The sequence below is a fragment of the Thalassophryne amazonica genome, chromosome 16, assembly GCF_902500255.1.
Source record: "Thalassophryne amazonica chromosome 16, fThaAma1.1, whole genome shotgun sequence".
NCBI classification, from domain to species: Eukaryota; Metazoa; Chordata; class Actinopteri; order Batrachoidiformes; family Batrachoididae; genus Thalassophryne; species Thalassophryne amazonica.
Genome location: NC_047118.1, coordinates 30,970,564 through 30,991,248, shown reverse-complemented (window position 1 = coordinate 30,991,248; position 20,685 = coordinate 30,970,564). Strand labels below are relative to the sequence as shown.

The following is a 20,685-nucleotide window of genomic DNA, read 5'->3' as shown; positions in this document are numbered from 1 at the left end:
CTTTTTGTCTCCCTTTGCTGGTTAATATCAGTTTAGTAAGATGTCACATTTTCAGTAAATGAGGTAATCATGAAGTAAGTGAAATATCCTGTGTGTTTCAGGTCATTTATGGAGACACGGACTCCGTCATGGTTAAGCTTGGTGTTGCCACGGTGAGGGAGGCCATGGATATTGGAAAGAAAGCAGCAGAGTGGGTGTCATCCCATTTTATACCACCCATCAAACTGGAGTTTGAGAAGGTACCATTGGACAAAACGGCATTTATTGCTTAAACTCAGAAAGCAGGACCAACACAGATAAGCCTTGATTTTGATCTTGTGGTCAAAAGGGGTCAATAGCTGGGTATCCATTACATATTTATGCAAATGTTGAGGGACATTTTCAGCATGTCTGCAGAAAATAATTGCGAAGTGACAGTTTCTATTGAGTGATATAATGGAGTTGGTAGATTTTATCATCTCGCAGTAACTGACATTCCAAACGTCGTGGCAACTGATGTGTAAATCCTTCAAAATATTGGCATGTTTTTTTTAAGTCAAATCCAGTATTGCTGTGATGTCATGTCTCATAATGTTGAACAAGCTGTCTGTCTTTGTCCATCCACTCATACCTCTCCATGCATTTTGGAATATCAAATGACCCTTTCTGTGTGTCGTGTGACCAGTAATGGCAGGGAAAAAGCAGTATTTAGTGAAATTTGCAAATTGCGTGAAAAAACATCTCATGCAAGCATAATTTTTTTTGTTTTTGGTTATATTTGAGTTTTTTTTTTTTTAATACATGTTTTCATTAATTGTGTTTTCGGTCCTCTCAGCTGCTGAAAATATATTTGTGAACTTTGAAGGTTTACTTCCCGTACCTGCTGATCAACAAGAAGCGCTATGCCGGCCTTTACTTCTCCTCAAGTGCTGATACACATGACAAGATGGACTGCAAGGGCATTGAGACTGTCCGCAGAGACAACTGCCCTCTAGTGGCTAACCTTATAAACACCTGCCTGCAGAGAATCCTCATAGAGAGGTATGTGTTCTGTGCATTAAAGTTTATCCCCAGGTTTGTTTCTCGGGAATTTTATTGGTATTTTATAACTGCTTTGTGGTACTTAAAACTACAACCCCTGGCAATAATTATGGAATCACCGGCCTCGGAGGATGTTCATTCAGTTGTTTAATTTTGTAGGAAAAAAAGCAGATCACAGACATGACAAAAAACTAAAGTAATTTCAAATGGCAACTTTCTGGCTTTAAGAAACACTATAAGAAATCAGGAAAAATAATTGTGGCAGTCAGTAGCGGTTACTTTTTTAGACCAAGCAGAGGGAAAAAAATATGGACGCACTCAATTCTGAGGAATAAATTATGGAATCACCCTGTAAATTTTCATCCCCAAAACTAACACCTGCATCAAATCAGATCTGCTCATTAGTCTGCATCTAAAAAGGAGTGATCACACCTTGGAGAGCTGTTGCACCAAGTGGACTGACATGAATCATGGCTCCAACACGAGAGATGTCAATTGAAACAAAGGAGAGGATTATCAAACTCTTAAGAGGGTAAATCATCATGCAATGTTGCAAAAGATGCTGGTTGTTCACAGTCAGCTGTGTCTAACCTCTGGACCAAATACAAACAACGTGGGAAGGTTGTTAAAGGCAAACATACTGGTAGACCAAGGAAGACATCAAAGTATCAAGACAGAAAACTTAATGCAGTATGTCTCGAAAATGCACAACAAAACAAATGAGGAACGAATGGGAGGAAACTGGAGTCAACGTCTGTGACAGAACTGTAAGAAACCGCCTAAAGGAAATGGGATTTACATACAGAAAAGCTAAACGAAAGCCATCATTAACACCTAAACAGAAAAAAACAAGGTTACAGTGGGCTAAGGAAAAGCAGTCGTGGACTGTGGATGACTGGATGAAAGTCATATTCAGTGATGAATCTCGAATCTGCATTGGGCGAGGTGATGATGCTGGAACTTTTGTTTGGTGCCGTTCCAGTGAGAGTTATAAAGATGACTGCCTGAAGAGAACATGTAAATTTCCACAGTCATTGATGATATGGGGCTGCATTCAGGTAAAGGCACTGGGGAGATGGCTGTCATTACATCATCAATAAATGCACAAGTTTATGTTGATATTTTGGACACTTTTCTTATCCCATCAATTGAAAGGATGTTTGGGGATGATGAAATAATTTTTCAAGATAATGCATCTTGCCATAGAGCAAAGACTGTGAAAACATTCCTTGCAAAAAGACACATAGGGTCAATGTCATGGCCTGCAAATAGTCCGGATCTTAATCCAATTGAAAATCTTTGGTGGAAGTTGAAGAAAATGGTCCATGACAAGGCTTCAACCTGCAAAGCTGATCTGGCAACAGCATGATTGCTGAGGATTCCAGAGGTGGTGCAACAAAATACTAGTGATGTGTTGGAGCGTTCTTTTGTTTTTCCACGATTCCATAATTTTTTCCTCAGAATTGAGTGATTCCATATTTTTTTTTTCCCTCTGCTTGGTCTAAAAAAGTAACCGTTACTGACTGCCACAATTTGTTTCCCTGATTTCTTATAGTGTTTCTTAAAGCCAGAAAGTTGCCATTTGAAATGACTTTATTTTTGTGTCATGTCTGTGATCTGCTTTTTTTTCTACAAAATTAAACAACTGAATGAACATCCTCCGAGGCCGGTGATTCCATAATTTTTGCCAGGGGTTGTACAATGCTGGAATTATTTCACCAGATTTGCTGCTACAAATGACCTACACCCCATATTCTAATGCTTGAACCACATTTGTGGCATTAGTTTTTGTTGTGACTGCAGATATTATTATATTAAACCGTTAATTGAGAGTGAATTAAACACTGCTGATGTGCTGTGTTATCAGGGATCCCCAGGGTGCTGTGGCCCATGCTAAAGAGGTGATTTCAGACCTCCTGTGTAACCGTATCGACATCAGCCAGCTCGTCATCACCAAAGAGCTGACCCGCTCTGCTCAGGAGTATGCCGGCAAACAGGCACATGTGGAGCTGGCTGAGAGGTGACCACAATGAACAAATACAGAAGTTTTATTTCAAATCATGTATAATGGGACTCTTTGATTTGAGCGAACTGATTGTTGAATATTGATAAAATGATTTGCATGTGTAGGTGTGTCTCAGAAAATTTGAATACTGTGAAAAAGTTCAATATTTTTTGTCAGTGAAAATTTTACATATTCTAGCTTCAGTACATACAAACTAAAATGTTTTATTCACTTCTTAATTTTAATTTTAGAATTATGGCCTGTGGTTTAAAAAAAATAGAAAATGCACATCTCAAAACATATTTTATTTCAAGTTACTCTTTATGTACAACCCCTGGCAAAAAATTATGGAATCACCGGCCTCACAGGATGTTCATTCAGTTGTTTAATTTTGTAGAAAAAAAGCAGATCACAGACATGACACAAAACTAAAGTAATTTGAAATGGCAACTTTCTGGCTTTAAGAAACACTATAAGAAATCAAGAAAAAAGATTGTGGCAGTCAGTAATGGTTACTTTTTTAGACCAAGCAGAGGAAAAAAAATATGGAATCACTCAATTCTGAGGAAAAAATTATGGAATCACCCTGTAAATTTTCATCCCCCAAATTAACACCTGCATCAAATCAAATCTGCTCATTGACATTGACCCTATGCCATGACATTGACCCTATGTGTCTTTTTGCAAGGAATGTTTTTGCAGTTTTTGCTCTATGGCAAGATGCATTATCATCTTGAAAAATGATTTCATCATCCCCAAACATCCTTTCAATTGTCCAAAATATCAACATAAACTTGTGCATTTATTGATGATGTAATGACAGCCATCTCCCCAGTGCCTTTACCTGACATGCAGCCCCATATCATCAATGACTGTGGAAATTTACATGTTCTCTTCAGGCAGTCATCTTTATAAATCTCATTGGAAAGGCACCAAACAAAAGTTCCAGCATCATCACCTTGCCCAATGCAGATTCGAGATATGACTTTTCCTTAGCCCATTGTAACCTTGTTTTTTTCTGTTTAGGTGTTAATGATGCCTTTCGTTTAGCTTTTCTGTATGTAAATCCCATTTCCTTTAGGCGGTTTCTTACAGTTCGGTCACAGACGTTGACTCCAGTTTCCTCCCATTTGTTCCTCATTTATTTTGTTGTGCATTTTCGATTTTTGAGGCATATTGCTTTAAGTTTTCTGTCTTGACGCTTTGATGTCTTCCTTGGTCTACCAGTATGTTTGCTTTTAACAACCTTCCCATGTTGTTTGTATTTGGTCCAGAGTTTAGACACAGCTGACTGTGAACAACCAACATCTTTTGCAACATTGCGTGATGATTTACTCTCTTTTAAGAGTTTGATAATCCTCTCCTTTGTTTCAATTGACATCTCTCGTGTTGAAGCCATGATTCATGTCAGTCCACTTGGTGCAACAGCTCTCCAAGGTGTGTTCACTCCTTTGTAGATGCAGACTAACGAGCAGATCTGATATGATGCAGGTGTTAGTTTTGGGGATGAAAATTTACAGGGTGATTCCATAATTTTTTTTCCTCAGAATTGAGTGATTCCATATTTTTTTCCTCTGCTTGGTCTAAAAAAGTAACCGTTACTGACTGCCACAATCTTTTTTTCTTGATTTCTTATAGTGTTTCTTAAAGCCAGAAAGTTGCCATTTGAAATGACTTTAGTTTTGTGTCATGTCTGTGATCTGCTTTTTTTCTACAAAATTAAACAACTGAATGAACATCCTCTGAGGCCGGTGATTCCATAATTTTTGCCAGGGGTTGTAGTATGAATACCATGAATCTCTCAAATCTGGTTCAGTACACACAGTTGTCCAGCAGACACTCACAGACACCATCCACAAGGAGGTTAACTCACAGAAGGTCACTTCTGAAAGCTCTGGCTGTTCTGGATCAAAGAATATTCATGGAAGTTGACTGGAGGGGAAAGTGTGGTCGGAAAAGATGCACAAGCAGCATGGATGACTACAGCCTTGAGAACATTGTAAGGCAAAGCCAAATCAAGAACTTTAGGGAGCTTCACAAGGAGTGGACTTAGGCTGGCGTCAATGCATGAAGAACCACCAGGAAATGGGCTACAAGTGCCAAGCCACTCTTGAGCCACAGATGATGTCAGAAGCGTCTTACGTGGGCTAAGGAGAAAAAGAACTGGATCGTTGCTCAGTAATCCAAGGTCCTCTTTTCAGATAAAAGTAAATTTTACATTTCATTTGTAAATCAAAGTCCCAGAGTTTTGGAGGAAGAGTGGAGAGACACAAAATCGGAGGTGCTTGAAGTCTGGTGTGAAGTTTCCACAGTCAGTGATGGTTTGGGGTACCGTGCTGAACTGAGGATCCTCTGATTACAAACCCACCACTTTAACCTCTTGACTGTATTTTACAGGATGAGGAAAAGAGATGCAGGCAGCGCCCCCAACCTGGGAGACAGAGTTCCGTACGTCATTATCAAGGCTGCAAAGGGAGTGGCGGCATACATGAAGTCTGAGGTTTGTTGCACTTTTTTTTCTTCTTCTTTTTTAACTGTGTGTTGATTATGGTATATTTATTAATGCAGTTGTTCTGAAGATGAGGGGTGTGGCAATGCAATTGAATTTGGTTTGTTGCTGTAGGGATTTGCATGTCACATTTAGCAATTCTACTGTAAAGGTAATTTATGACTTTTTGTTTTGTTCAATAAGAAGTTGTAGTTTTATATGAATTACAGAGTTTATCGTTTTCAGTGTGTATGAGTGTTGGGGGGGCTCAAAAATATTCTTATCTATCTGGATGAGGCATTGTCATCCTTTTGTTTCCATGTGCTTCCTTCAGGACCCAATCTATGTGCTAGAGAACAACATTCCCATTGACACGCAGTACTACCTGGAACAACAGCTGTCTAAGCCCTTGCTGAGAATATTTGAGCCCATCTTGGGAGAGAGCAAAGCAGAAAGCGTCCTCCTGAGTGAGTCTGCACACATCAACTGCACTGATGAAACTGCAATTTGAGCAGCTAGCGGTCATGATTATCGTAAATTTATAGAGCCTAAAAATACCATATATTTAACAGTTAAGGTGTCTCAAGTGAACACCTTTGAGCACATTCAGGGTTAGTTGAGGCAGCAGATTAAAACTTGGGTTTTACTACTGCGCTGCTGCATGTCAGCACCGTCTTGACCAATGGATATAGACAGTTCTCTGTCTTTATCTTTCCTGGTCACCGCTTGGGGGCAGTGCCAGATACAGTACCAGAAAGCACAGCGCAGAAGACTCCATGAGCTTTCAGCCTGTTGGGGTCCCTGCATTCCTGGGGAGGTCATATATTAAAAGGAAACATGTAATTAAAACAATCTAAAACTCCAGCACAGTCTATGTTAGGTAACACTCAGCTCTGGACTTACATGTGGATCAATTCAACCAGTGGACCAGAGTGACTCTTAAAATACAGTTAAAAACTTGCCAAATGTTTTCCCCTAAGAAACGTGCAAAGTTGTTGAAGTGGGTAGCTTTCGACCCAGGGTTATACCAGCTAGTTTATCCCATGTAATGGGATAACAGCTTTTATATACCACAACCTGTTACGGTGATTTGGACTCCTTTGACCTTCTCTCAGATGTATATAACCTGGGGAGAAGTGATTTCTTCAGGTATCTCCAGGTTAGAGATTATTTTAACAAAGAAATCAAACTAATCACCAAGATCCAAATTTAATTAATATATTTATTGATGCTTATGAATCCAAAGTAAGTAGACACTTTATCTCACAAATTTATAAAAGAATGCAAAACTCCAAAAAATTATTTAGCTCACTATGTCATACGGATGTGGGAGAATGAATCTGGCTTGGAGATATCTGAGGAGGATTGGTGTAACATTTGGGGCAATCAAGAGAAGACCACCAAACTCAAGGTCACAGCGGGAATTTTTCTGGAAATGTATTATGTGATATTTTCTGACTCCAGATATGATATTTAAGCAGTGATCCTCCCAGGGACAGATGCACTGTTGGAGGAAATGTGGCTCACCCAAGGTTTACCACTTTCATATATTTTGGGAATGTCCTCTAATTCATTCTTATTGGCAAGAGTTGACCAGAGAAATAAGGAAAACTTTTGATATTGAAGTTCCTTGTTGTTTTCTCACCATCAAAGGATGACTGGACTGCAGTTGTAGACAAAATATATTATATAAAATACTTAACTTATACCTTGAGATTAAGAATTGAACAATGCTTAAAAGACTGGGAAAAATAGAATTTATATCTTGTGAGATATCAGTTTTTTGTTTTTTCTTTGTATAAATACTTCTGTTTTTCTAGTGATGTATGGCCCTGAACAACCATTCTTTACTCTCCCCCCTCCCCTTCTCCCCATTTTGCCCTGAAAATGCAATAAAAATAAATAAATAAAAGGAAACATGTACCTGAGCTTTTCTGTGCTGGAATCCACCGGTAATTCTTGAGATTTGATGTAAACATCAAACTCTTTTCTTTATTATTTTGTCATTGTAAAAACCTGGCCTGCAGAATAAATGACTTGTGATTATGGGTTGGCACAGGTGCACATCAGCATGTTAAAAAGTTTGTGGATTGTTTGATTATTCACAGCTTGCTTTCTTTGCATCGGCCAGAAAAAAAACAAAAAAAAACAGCCTTAATACAGCATTGATGTCCCTCTTTCCAGCCAAATCCTGCACAGTGCGGATCCTGCACTGCATCATGGGGCATTCCACATATTCCCAGGCAGGATAGCTCATGTAATTCCAGTAGCAAGGTCTGGCCAGAAAAAATCCTGAGGTGCCTGAAACATCTCAACAAGCTCCTTTTAGCATGAAGGAACATCTATTCTATTCTGCTCTGTGTCCTAGTGCTCCTCACCTTATCTCCAAGTGTGTCCACACAACTTGTGAAGGAAATTCATTTTGGTCTAATTTCACAAATTCTGTGTTTTGGCCACCAAGATTACCGTGTGTGGGGATTGCACCCTAACCGGATTGGTCAATTCATCACTTTCCCTTCAGGCTTAGCTCCCCCCTTTTGCAGCAACAGTTGAGATCATTGTCCACATTACTGCTGATGTTCCACTGAAACAAGACCACAACACAGTGGGTCACTTTCTCGTACAACCCCTGGCAAAAATTATGGAATCACCGGCCTCGGAGGATGTTCATTCAGTTGTTTAATTTTGTAGAAAAAAAAGCAGATCAGACATGACACAAAACTAAAGTCATTTCAGATGGCAACTTTCTGGCTTTAAGAAACACTATAAGAAATCAGGAAAAATAATTGTGGCAGTCAGTAAGGGTTACTTTTTTAGACCCAGCAGAGGGGAAAAAAAATATGGACTCACTCAATTCTGAGGAATAAATTATGGAATCACCCTGTAAATTTTCATCCCCAAAACTAACACCTGCATCAAATCAGTTCTGCTTGTTAGTCTGCATCTAAAAAGGAGTGATCACACCTTGGAGAGCTGTTGCACCAAGTGGACTGACATGAATCATGGCTCCAACACAAGAGATGTCAGTTGAAACAAAGGAGAGGATTATCAAACTCTTAAAAGAGGGTAAATCATCACGCAATGTTGCAAAAGATGTTGGTTGTTCACAGTCAGCTGTGTCTAAACTCTGGACCAAATACAAACATGGGAAGGTTGTTAAAGGCAAACATACTGGTAGACCAAGGAAGACATCAAAGCGTCAAGACAGAAAACTTGAAGCAATATGTCTCAAAAAATCGAAAATGCACAACAAAACAAATGAGGAACGAATGGGAGGAAACTGGAGTCAACGTCTGTGACCGAACTGTAAGAAAACCGCCTAAAGGAAATGGGATTTACATACAGAAAAGCTAAACGAAAGCCATCATTAACACCTAAACAGAAAAAAACAAGGTTACAGTGGGCTAAGGAAAAGCAATCGTGGACTGTGGATGACTGGATGAAAGTCATATTCAGTGATGAATCTCGAATCTGCATTGGGCAAGGTGATGATGCTGGAACTTTTGTTTGGTGCCGTTCCAATGAGATTTATGGGTGATTCTTAGACTACGGGCACTTATGTCCTTTGATCATATTGTATGAAAAACAGAAAAAAGGGGAAATTTCACACTTTTATAGTTATCTTTACAATGAAAGTGTGTTAAGAAATTTGTTCTAGTAGTCTATGATGACTTTTTCACCTCTTTTCAGCATCATTATATGCAAATATTGCCATTTTGTGCTTGTCCCACACCCAGACGTTTGATTTCCAATGATAAAAATGAATGGTAAAGAAACGTTTTTTCTAATGTTTTAAAATCTCTGAATAAATTATCAGTAAAATAATCAAAACATAATTAGGGTATTCAGTGTCATACAACTGTTGTGATGTTTTTAAACAAAATGTAGTTGTCCCACACTATTGCCGTAATTTCCACCACAACACTGTCATGTCCCTTTAAACAGTTTGTATGAAAGATTGTTTGGGTAGTTTCTATGGAGATAAAGTGACATCAGAGCACATGTATATAGCACCAAATCACAACAAACAGTTGCCCCAAGGCTCTTTATATTGTAAGGCAATGGAGTGGTGGAAATTACAAGGCCAATAGTGCCTGTAGTTAAAGAATCACCCTTATAAAGATGACTGCCTGAAGAGAACATGTAAATTTCCACAGTCATTGATGATATGTGGCTGCATTCAGGTAAAGGCACTGGGGAGATGGCTGTCATTACATCATCAATAAGTGCACAAGTTTACGTTGATATTTTGGACACTTTTCTTATCCCATCAATTGAAAGGATGTTTGGGGATGATGAAATCATTTTTCAAGATGATAATGCATCTTGCCATAGAGCAAAAACTGTGAAAACATTCCTTGAAAAAGACACATAGGGTCAGTGTCATGGCCTGTAAATAGTCCGGATCTTAATCCAATTGAGAATCTTTGGTGGAAGTTGAAGAAAATGGTCCATGACAAGGCTCCAACCTGCAAAGCTGATATGGCAACAGCAATCAGAGAAAGCTGGAGCCAGATTGATGAAGAGTATTGTTTGTCACTCATTAAGTTCATGCCTCAGAGACTGCAAGCTGTTATAAAAGCCAGAGGTGGTGCAACAAAATACTAGTGATGTGTTGGAGCGTTGTTTTTCATGATTCCATAATTTTTTCCTCAGAATTGAGTGATTGCATATTTTTTTCTCTCTGCTTGGTCTAAAAAAGTAACCGTTACTGACTGCCACAATTTTTTTTTTTTTCCTGATTTCTTATAGTGTTTCTTAAAGCCAGAAAGTTGCCATTTGAAATGACTTTAGTTTTGTATCATGTCTGTGATCTGCTTTTTTCTACAAAATTAAACAACTGAATGAACATCCTCTGAGGCCAGTGATTCCATAATTTTTGCCAGGGGTTGTAGCTCGTCACCAATTCAAATGAAGAGTTTCCCCATTTGCTTGCAGAGCAGCATGGCTTCAGATTTGAACTTTATGATGGTCATCCCAACAATTTCATATAACAGGATGCTTTAAAAAATGTTAAAGGAGATGTTTTAAAACGATAAGCAGTTGCATCCCTTGTTCTCTTATGCAGAGGTCCCCTAACCAAAGTCTCAACACACCTACAAGCCACCAAAGTGGTCAAATCTAGTGTCACGGTTGCAGATTAAAGACGCTAAATGTATAAAATGTTCCTGTTTATGCATTATGCCCCTCTGCTTTGTCTAATTTTTGAAATCTTAAAATTTCTGTTGTGTTCCAGAGGGTGACCATACGCGCTGCAAGACCGTGTTGACCTCGAAGGTTGGGGGCCTCATGGCCTTTGCACAGAAGAGGAGCACCTGCATTGGATGCAAGGCTGTGCTGAAGAAAGATGGTGTGTTTGTGTGTGCTCAATATTTTGCATATTTTTCTATTGTTTGTGGGACCGTTAGGGCCATTTTTTTTAAAAGCTATATATATATATATATATATATATATATATATGCACAATCACTGGCTTTTTTTTTTTTTATGTCACAACTATAAGGTTGGGTGTTTGTATCTTCAAATTCTCTGTAAATATAGGTCAGTATTTGTGTATGCACAGCACCAAACTACATGTTCATGTTTGGTGTCTGTCATTGCAGGTGCTGTGTGTGACTTCTGTAAGAAGAGAGAGTCAGAATTATATCAAAAGGAGGTGGGTACAGCACAGAATGACACGGAACCTTGAACACAAGGACATTTAAAACAAATTGTAGTCACCGTTAATGGTCGCTGTCGTCATGATGTGAATTTCAGATTTTTCACTTGAACATGCTGGAGGAACGTTTCTCTCGCTTGTGGACTCAGTGTCAACGTTGTCAGGGTTCGCTGCACGAGGACGTGCTGTGTACCAGGTACACGTCTCCACTCACAACAGCTACTGCGTTTACTGCAGACTGATAGCTAAACATGCAGTAACTCATTACCGTCCAGTAACCCTGTCTGTGTTGACTCCTGCAGCCGAGATTGTCCCATCTTCTACATGAGAAAGAAGATACAGAAAGATCTGGATGACCAGAGTAAACTGGTGGCTCGTTTTGGATGGTGACAGCCACACACACTCACTCCCTATGTGCCTGTTACCAAGAACAAGATTTTATACCATCGCTGACAAGTTCTTTTGTTTGTGCTTGTATAAATGCATATATATGAGACACTTTCTCTTTTGTAATGGAAATTAATTTACAATAAAAAGCAGTGTTTAAAAAAAACCTTTACTTTGTAATTGTTGCTGTTTACTAAGGTAGTACAGGTAGTTGATTCAAAGTGCAAACATGTTTACTGCATCTGCAGAGTTGATCTGTTTGACAAAAATTATTCTAACATCAATTTATCAAGTTACAGTGTCAGAGCTGCTGCAGTCGTGCTGTTCTTTGGACACCTGATCCCATCAGAAGGGAAGCAGTAGGTACTGACTAGTACTCGGCTGGGAGGCAGCTTGGGAAGACAGGGCTGTGTGTGTATGTCTCCATGTACAATTGAAGTTACACCAGGAAGGACAGCTAGTCTGAAACTCGTCAAATCCCAATGCAGATCTTTAGTGGCAGCACCAAGAACAAAAGCTACAAAGATGTTTTGGGGGCTATCTTTTCACTTAGCATAAAAATTTAATTGCAGTATCGTTGAGTCAAATACAAACACTGCTGCGGGTTAATTGTTATTGAATGGGGCTTTAACAAGTCTGAGTAAACCATTTCTTGTCACCATGAAACAGGTGAAAACAGAAGAGACAACCTTTACTGTGACATTTCAAGATACTGGCGTGGGCACTATAAAATTCTAATGCACATCTTTCACAATTTGAATAGACAATGTGATTAATCAAATTTAAAAATTATACATTGTTCAAGAAGACCAAGACCACTTTTGGCTGAGTATCTCCCACAGGCTTCGAGAGGCACCTGACTGAACATTAACAGCCTCTGACACTTTCACTGGGGAAAAAGGTTTGGAAATGATTGTGTTGGCGAAGATATCCCCTTCAATCTGTCCAGCAACGTTTGGTAGGGGTCCACTGCAATCAAAAATACCCAGTCTTTGAGTTATGCTACGTTATGTATTCATACAAAATCTAAATATAGATCTCTTCCCCCCCCCCCCCCCCCCCCCCCCAAAATGTACAACCTTCCCTCAAGTCACTGAGAAACATGGAAATGTCAGCATGCATTTGGTCAAGCATCAAGTAGTTAAGATGATTTGTGTCCAATCAGCAGCCAGCAGCCCCACAATGCCTCTATAGATGTTTCAGAGTTAAGGCAGCCAGTGTGGTTGGCTTTTTTAATTCTTATCCCATTTGACCCCTCCCTAAAAGATGCCAGACAGATGGAGAGGGATACCAGAGCAAAATTTATTTGATGTCCCTTTGGCAACAGTCACTTTCAAACCCTTTTCCTGTAAGTCTCAGGACTGTAAGATTGTTCTCTACCATATAGCACACAAATCTAAAATTTGCTGTCACATTACCAACATTCCACATCCCTCATACAATTTGACCAACCCCAATATTTTGTAACCCCTCCCTATAAAGGAACAGATCTGGGATTAAACTGTTTGTTACAAATGTATGAAATGTGTTCTTTAAGGAGGGAGGTTCTACTTAGAACTAATGAAACTCATATCCCACATGGTCGTGGTTCAAAGACATTTACACACACACACCGCGGGAGGACAGACTTTGTGGTAGTCGGACACCGAGTGGTTATGACAGAACCTAGTACTTTCCAGCACCTCGAATGTTAATGATAAAGATTAGCTCACAATAATGCCAAAGATTGACACAGGTGAGGATTCACATGTGTGTGGAGGGGGTTTGTTTTTTGCTGGACACACACACAAAGACTCAAGTAAAATGACAATTTAACAAGCTGGTGCCCCACAAGCTAGCTGCCTAGACTTCTAAGGAAACATTTATCCTTTTGCAAAATGTTAAAAGTATCTTGAAAGGAGACTCAAAAAACATTTTGTTCATTACAGAAGCAAATCCAAAGAAAGCACAGAGATAATACAGATAAAATGTTTGTGAAGAAAACAGATTTACATCAGTTCAGAACTGCATTGATTTATTTCTGGTGACAATGCAACAAGACTGCAGTTAATATGTAAACAGAATTTCAGGAACTGTGGGAGCAATAGTGAGTTTGTTTTTTTTAACTGGGAATATTTGCAATCTTACAAAAATAGAAATTTAAGTCCATCACAATTATGAATGTAAAAAGTCAAACATTCCAAAAATATATTTTTGCTCTGCTAAATGTCATCCACCACTGAATTGATGAGAAGGTTGTTGGTGTATGAAGCTGTTTGGACTGTGGCATTTTGACCACCAGTGCAGTCCACTGTGTACAGTACAACACCGAGCAGTTTCACATGCTGTCCTAACACAATAACAAAAGATATGAAACCCTCCCCACCCACAGAAAAATCTTGATGGGCTTAACATAATATCTTGATTATAAAAAAAAAAAAAACATGGGTTACATCACAGATAATACAAACTTGTGAAGCTTGGTGAAAAATGCACCATCCTTTATTTCTGCAAGAAAACCTGGTGTTGCAGACTGAATGCCCTGTGCATGTGTCATTTGGGACTACAGCAGCTCATCTGAGACTGAGACTCTACAGCCAAAGCGATCAAAGGGAATAATGTGATTAAGCATCAGGTGACAAAGTAAAATCTCTTAAATCATTCAAAAGTCAGTTTTAAGCAAAAACAAGGCAATAATCAGCGAGATGCTACAGACGCTTTGAAATGACGGAGGAGCAGTGAACGCATCAGCAGCATCTCCGCTCGTTGTTGCACTCTGATCGCTTCCTCTTATTTATTATGAAATGCTGAATTTATGTTGAAATGATTGTTGTACAAAAGCTTCAGATATTTGTCACTAAGATAGATGACTGGAGTGCAGTTTGAAGTAGAAACGAGGTGATAACCAGTGAACCGCAGCTGACGCACAGAAATGACGCATGCGCAATGAAGGCAGGGCGAACCAATTTTTAGGGGGGACAGCTCAGTTGGCGACGCCGGTAATGAAACGAGGTAATAATTGGTGTATCGTTGCTGAAGCTCCGAAATGATACATGCGCAGTTAAGGCAGGGCCGGTGACACCGGGACAATTGATTTTTCCACCACTAAGGGTGGTTAAAGTCACGCTCATGTGTAATGCCTTGAAATGACTTATTTAATGCTGTAAAAATAAAGTGGTCAGTTTTATACAATCTGTTCATTCACTGTGACACAATCTGTACTAACATATTTCTGTGGCTTTGAAACCCAGCAGCAACTCAACAAAACAAAGAAGATGGGGGGAAAACAGTTAAACTTTTAACTGCCATACATTTTTTTTTTAAACCATTACTAAGACGACGATACTGCCTACTGCTGCTTCACATTATTCTTTGGGGATGTCACCTAAATTCAGACATTCAACTGTCATGTGACATTTCACCACTGGGAACAACATATTGAGCAAATGGGCACCCTGAAACAAACCTATCCCTCAGGAATTAGCAAACAAAAACAGCAATATCTAGTTTTTTTTTTTTAAACTAATGAACAGAATTCACAGCATAAAATGGACACTATGAATAAGTGATAAATCATGGCAGAAAAGAAAAAATGACAGCAAGAAAAGTGGGTGTTGCTACATTGTTTCCCTGTTCAGAGTGGTGCTGGTAGCCTCCAAAGAGAGATGCACTGATTGTGCAGAGTGTGCTGTAAAGGACTGTGTGCATGCGTGTGTGGCTATAGGATTGCGCAGCGTCTCTGCGTGTTCTTCTTGCTCTTCTTGTTGCTGCGGTTGGTCTCTTTGTATCGCCTAATCTCTCTAACTAATGAGTAGAAAGCTTCTTCTACACCCTGCAAGACAGAATTGCACAACACTCAGGCGTGTTGAAGATACTAAGTAAACTTTGAGATCATCTCCAGTGTTATTCCGGTTCTTAATCTATGCTCATGCTTAAGAATCGGCATGTGGTACCTGTCTGGTTTTGGCAGAGGTCTCGACAAACGGCACCCCGTAGCTTCGCGCGAGCTCCTGCGCCTGTCGTGTCTCCACGGTGCGTGAACTCAGGTCACTCTTGTTCCCCACCAGCACCATGGGAACGCTGTCACTGTCCTTCACTCTGTTGATCTGCTCCCTATGGAAGATAGACGTCGCCTGTCAGAGTGAAGCAGTCGTATTTCTTTGAAATGGTAAATATTAAAATCATCCTCAAATGGTTATTCAGGAGGATATTTCAGAAGTACAAGTCTTAAAAACATGGCAGCTCATTGTCAGCTTTACTGCAACATGTGAACTTAAAAATGTTTATCTGAGCAGGGATTCATATTTATTTGGATCTGGAACACACGACATGGCCAAACTCACATTTAAACCTGCCAGTACAGTATTTTACTCACTTGCACACAGTCAAACATGTAAGGAAACTTAAAAACAAATTTTAAAAAGTGGGTGTAAGCTCTACCTGTAAAGGTGAACATCCTCAAAGGACTTGGTGTTGTTGATGGCAAACACACAAAGGAAGCCCTCTCCTGTCCTCATATACTGGTCCCTCATGGCGCTGTACTCCTCCTGACCTGCGGTGTCCAGGATATCCAGCAAACATGTCTCCCCGTCAATCACCACCTGTTTTCTGTAAGAGTCCTGCAATTCAGAACACAGTAATATCTTCAGAATTCCAAGTACTAAGAAATCTGCACACATAGCTGATATTTAATGCCGTGATGCCACATTCTCTTTGCAGTAGAGCTGAAACTATTATTCCGGGATTTCAACCTGGTGACGACTCAGGTCGGTCTCCTCTAGAGGTCAGTCCAGTGTTTGTTGTAATCCTAACTGTGTCCAGATACCTTGAGAAAAGCAATTTTCTTCTTGCGGATTAAACAGGTGCCTGCTCCATTAAAAATATATGACTGCTCCAGGTAAACTTATTTTTAAAGCGGCCATTTGTGTCAGCTGTTAGCAGGGGTGGTGGCCAAGTAGTTGGTTTCAGTGTAGAATGTTCCTGGTTCAAACCTCACCCCTGCCTTATGGAGTTGCGACAGGAAGGGCATCCAGCGTAAAACTTGTGCCAAATGAACATGCATGCCAGCTGCTAGAATGCTATTAATCATGCATCCTCTCAGACTTACAGTTGACCCAAGAGGGAGGATATCTGTTGGGTCTCTCCTATACATGTCCTAACGATTACTGCTGTTCCACTTGCAGTTCATCAACTGACAGGCAATATAAACTTCAATGTGATGTTGAAAAGCAAACCAATATATTGTTTGAACTCTTCAAGTTAACAGTATTTGTTAGTTTTACTTCTACTGGCACTGCAGATTGTTTAAATTCTAGAACTTAGTATGTTAAAATTTGCAGCATAAAGATGAGATGAATATTTAGACAAAGTACAAATGATCATTCTCTGATAAACATTTTGTGATTATATTTTAAGTACAGTAGTTCTTTATTTTACATTTCTGTTTTTTAGTGAAATGTGCATTTGATACCTTAATAAATATAGTTTGGTTCAAGATACCAAGACATGCCCTTTCCAGTGGTATTTTTTTATTGTAGACCTCGTTATACATGACCAATATGCATTAGAATTATTGGCATGATTTTTTTTTTAAATATTTAATGCATCATAAATCAGTAAATTGTATTTATTTTAGAAAGTCACCAAAATAGTAATGAGAAAAAAAATTAAATGTCAAAGCTCTGATGTGCTTCAATGTGGAAATACAGAGGGCCAAAGCAAAGGACTAATGACTTCTTAAAAAAAAAAAAAAAAGTTTTCAGCAAGCTATAGACAAATATACAACTGGGGATCTTTTTTTTTTTAATAGTAGTTAAAGACACTTAGTACTTAAGAACAATTCCTGAAAAGTTCATGCATTTTGCACGAATAGAACTGACTTACTCGTATTGAACTTGGCATGTTTTTCTGTACTACTCGTTTTTAGAGTAAAATCAGTCTCATATCCTAATGAAATGTTGGCAAATTGATCTCAAAAACCAACAAAGATATAAGGCTGAAATTTTGTATGGGGTTTACTGGGAATAATATTTTGTGAAAGCATGACACAAATCGGAGATAGTCAGTTGAAACATTTTCTGAAATCTGGTGATTTGAGGTGGCTTTACCCTTACGACAAGTTATAAATATGCATCAGGCCTTATGAAATTGTCTCTTAAGAAATCTGCCCATTGTGTAGTGTTCCGAGAATGCTTAATCAATAGAGTTGCAAATGACACTTAATATATATTCCAATTAAAGTCTGTTGATAACTCCACCGATTGAGCATTTAGACTAACTTCAATAACTAGCGAAAATCACAAATCTTCAAACGTCTAAAAAGCAAAGAGATGGACAGCAGCATGGTGACAGTGGTTAACAACTCGGGCGAGACTCCATAACCAGCAATCAATTCGCTCTATTGAGGTTTCAAATCCCACAAAATCTCACAAGATCTTCAAAAGGTGGCTTTCACTGCAAGATGTATATTATAACAGCTACAGACAAAGGTGCAATCACTTCGTAACAACTCAGCAAGAAGGTCTGCAGTTCAATTCCATAAATGCATAATTCTGGTATGTGTGGATTTTGTTCCCACTCATGATAAAGAATGCTCCTTGAACCACAGTTACCTCGATGGTTGGATCATATTCATCCACAAAGTGGTTCTGGATGAGCTGGATGGTGAGAGCACTCTTCCCCACACCTCCTGCACCGACCACCACAAGTTTGTACTCGGTCATGTCTGAACATAAGAAACCAGGAGGTAAATAAAGGTTGTGATTTCTCTTTTTATTAGAGAGTGAAAATCTGATGAACCCATTTGGATCTTTTTCCTTCACCACGGGCACAGATTTAAGGTTCAACAACTTCAACTACAAGCTTTTATTTAAATATGGGGCTGCTGAAAGAAAAGAAAGAAGTTTTGTATAAACATTTTTACCTTCAGTATAAAGTTTATATGTCTGTGGAACGAATAACGGCGTTTAAATGGATAAATGAGATTAGCGTACGTGCTACATAACGTTAGCTTCCGACGGGTTTCTTGTTCAAAACTCTTGAGATTCAAACCGCAAATTGCTTTTCTGACAAAGGCTTTAAGGAAACTTAGAAAAATATATTCGTAAAGGTGCACATAAAAATATTACTTAACGTTGCAACTAAAAGTAAACGCTTTGGTTGTTGAAGACTGCTGCCCCGAACTTCCAGTGGTTCCTTGTCGGTAAAGCTGCTTTACGTTAATCTGATCGTTAGACAACCAATAAAATGCTGGCAAATTGATTGACGGCATCTTGGTCCAATCACAATGAAGATTTACTTTGCAACCCCGCCTAATTAGAAAAAAAATTCCAATCACAAGTAGGTGTGTCCGAAGTTGGGTGTAGTAAAAATAAAAGGAAATATTTTTCCCTGAGATATTTCTTCCAGGGAGGGACGAGAATTTCCTGAAAAAAAAAAAAAAAAAATAAAATAAAATAAAGACAGTCAGTTTTTGTTTTCTGAAATTTGGTACAAACAATCCCTGGGGGACTGTCTGTCTGGTCATGTAAACTGGACTTTGTGGTCGAATCCACTACAATAACTTTTTTCCTCTATTTTTGCAGATTTGGAGACAATAAAAATGTCATCATCGTTAAATCATTTTAACGCCCCCCCCCAAAAAAAGAGAGGCCAGGAATGACATTTTGCACATTTGCCAATTTATTGCTGAACATTTCTACATAAAATTTTATAAATCTTTTTATAAATCATCATCTGCTGATTTTCTCAAAATTATCTCAAAGAATTTTGCAGAAATTTGGTACAGTTATTAACTATCTGATCATGGTAAATTGAGTTTCTGATTGAATACAAGTGGCTCTCCAGGGCCCCAGAGGAAGGGCCGAAAATGTCATTTTTCCACACTTTTCAATTTATTGCAATAAAATCGTTCAGTAATTTGTCTAGTTTTGCATAATGATTGTTTGTGAGGCTGCTTACAAACCAAATAAATAAATAAATAATTAACCTTGAATCATTCTATGGGCCTCTGAATTGGCCAAAAATGTCATTTTTCACACTTTTCAATTTATTGCAATAAAACTGTTCAATAATTTGTGTAGTTTTGCATGATGATTGTTTGTGAGGCTGCTTACAAACCAAATAAATAAATAAATAAATAAATAATTGACCTTGAATCATTCTATGGGCCTCTGAATTGGCCAAAAATGTCATTTTTTCCACACTTTTCAATTTATTGCAATAAAAGTGTTCAATCATTTTTCTAGTTTTGCATAATGATTGTTTGTGAGGCTGCTTACAAACCAAATAAATGAATAAATAATTGACCTTGAATCATTCTATGGGCCTCTGAATTGGCCAAAAATGTAATTTTTCGCACTTTTCAATTTATTGCAATAAAAGTGTTCATTATTCGTCTAGTTTTGCATAATGATTCTTTGTAAGGCTGCTTACAGACCAAATAAATAAATAAATAATTGACCTTGAATCATTCTATGGGCCTCTGAATTGGCCAAAAATGTCATTTTTCACACTTTTCAATTTATTGCAATAAAACTGTTCAATAATTTGTGTAGTTTTGCATGATGATTGTTTGGGAGGCTGCTTACAAACCAAATAAATAAATAATTAATTAACCTCGAATCATTCTATGGGCTGCTGAATTGGCCAAAATGTCATTTTTAACACTTTTCAATTTATTGCAATAAAATCGTTCAATAATTTGTCTAGTTTTGCATGATGATTGTTTGTGAGGCTGCTTACAAACCAAATAAATAAATAATTAATTAACCTTGAATCATTCTATGGGCCTCTGAATTGGCCAAAAATGTAATTTTTCGCACTTTTCAATTTATTGCAATAAAACTGTTCAATAATTTGTCTAGTTTTGCATGATGATTTTTTGTGAGGCTGCTTACAAATCAAATAAATAAATAAATAATTGACCTTGAATCATTCTATGGGCCTCTGAATTGGCCAAAAATGTAATTTTTCGCACTTTTCAATTTATTGCAATAAAAGTGTTCATTATTTGTCTAGTTTTGCATGATGATTTTTTGTGAGGCTGCTTACAAATCAAATAAATAAATAAATAATTGACCTTGAATCATTCTATGGGCCTCTGAATTGGCCAAAAATGTAATTTTTCGCACTTTTCAATTTATTGCA

General features: G+C 38.3%; 2 protein-coding genes across 7 annotated transcripts in view; one reads left to right on the top strand and one right to left on the bottom strand.

Moving 5' to 3' along the window:
- pold1 (polymerase (DNA directed), delta 1, catalytic subunit) overlaps positions 1-11,696 on the top strand; it is a 37,177-nt gene extending 25,481 nt beyond the window's left edge. For 2 of the 5 annotated variants that reach the window (XM_034190168.1, XM_034190167.1), the window contains exons 20-28: positions 102-239; positions 845-1,020; positions 2,888-3,040; positions 5,423-5,525; positions 5,848-5,980; positions 10,750-10,863; positions 11,117-11,169; positions 11,271-11,368; positions 11,475-11,695. In XM_034190168.1, coding sequence (XP_034046059.1) covers positions 102-239; positions 845-1,020; positions 2,888-3,040; positions 5,423-5,525; positions 5,848-5,980; positions 10,750-10,863; positions 11,117-11,169; positions 11,271-11,368; positions 11,475-11,562 — 1,056 coding nt within the window. In that variant the 3' untranslated portion in view covers positions 11,563-11,695. Of the gene's footprint in view, positions 1-101; positions 240-844; positions 1,021-2,887; positions 3,041-5,422; positions 5,526-5,847; positions 5,981-10,749; positions 10,864-11,116; positions 11,170-11,270; positions 11,369-11,474 lie in introns of all 5 variants that reach the window. The other 3 variants (XM_034190169.1, XM_034190170.1, XM_034190171.1) reach the window with 2 other exon arrangements.
- zgc:55558 (uncharacterized protein LOC393228 homolog) lies at positions 10,850-18,770 on the bottom strand. 2 transcript variants are annotated; one of them, XM_034190175.1, is made up of 6 exons: positions 18,461-18,770; positions 18,150-18,262; positions 15,979-16,157; positions 15,492-15,651; positions 15,238-15,370; positions 10,850-10,878 (listed from the first exon to the last, which is right to left on the bottom strand). In XM_034190175.1, exons 2-5 carry the CDS (start codon positions 18,258-18,260, stop codon positions 15,257-15,259), a joined length of 564 nt encoding a protein of 187 aa, XP_034046066.1. In that variant the 5' UTR covers positions 18,261-18,262; positions 18,461-18,770; the 3' UTR covers positions 10,850-10,878; positions 15,238-15,256. The 2 variants fall into 2 exon arrangements, with proteins under 2 accessions (XP_034046066.1, XP_034046067.1); XM_034190176.1 differs by having other exon boundaries at positions 10,863-10,881; positions 15,243-15,370.
- Positions 18,771-20,685: the final 1,915 nt, after the last annotated feature.

What these genes read in the sequence shown, in the direction of transcription:
- zgc:55558 (XM_034190175.1), bottom strand. Translation starts at nt 18,260, where the DNA reads ATGACCGAGTACAAACTTGTGGTGGTCGGTGCAGGAGGTGTGGGGAAG. An exon ending in AATATGATCCAACCATCGAG is followed by an intron (nt 16,158 to 18,149) that starts GTAACTGTGGTT and finishes TCTGAATTGCAG; the next exon opens with GACTCTTACAGAAAACAGGT. An exon ending in GAGGATGTTCACCTTTACAG is followed by an intron (nt 15,652 to 15,978) that starts GTAGAGCTTACA and finishes TATCTTCCATAG; the next exon opens with GGAGCAGATCAACAGAGTGA.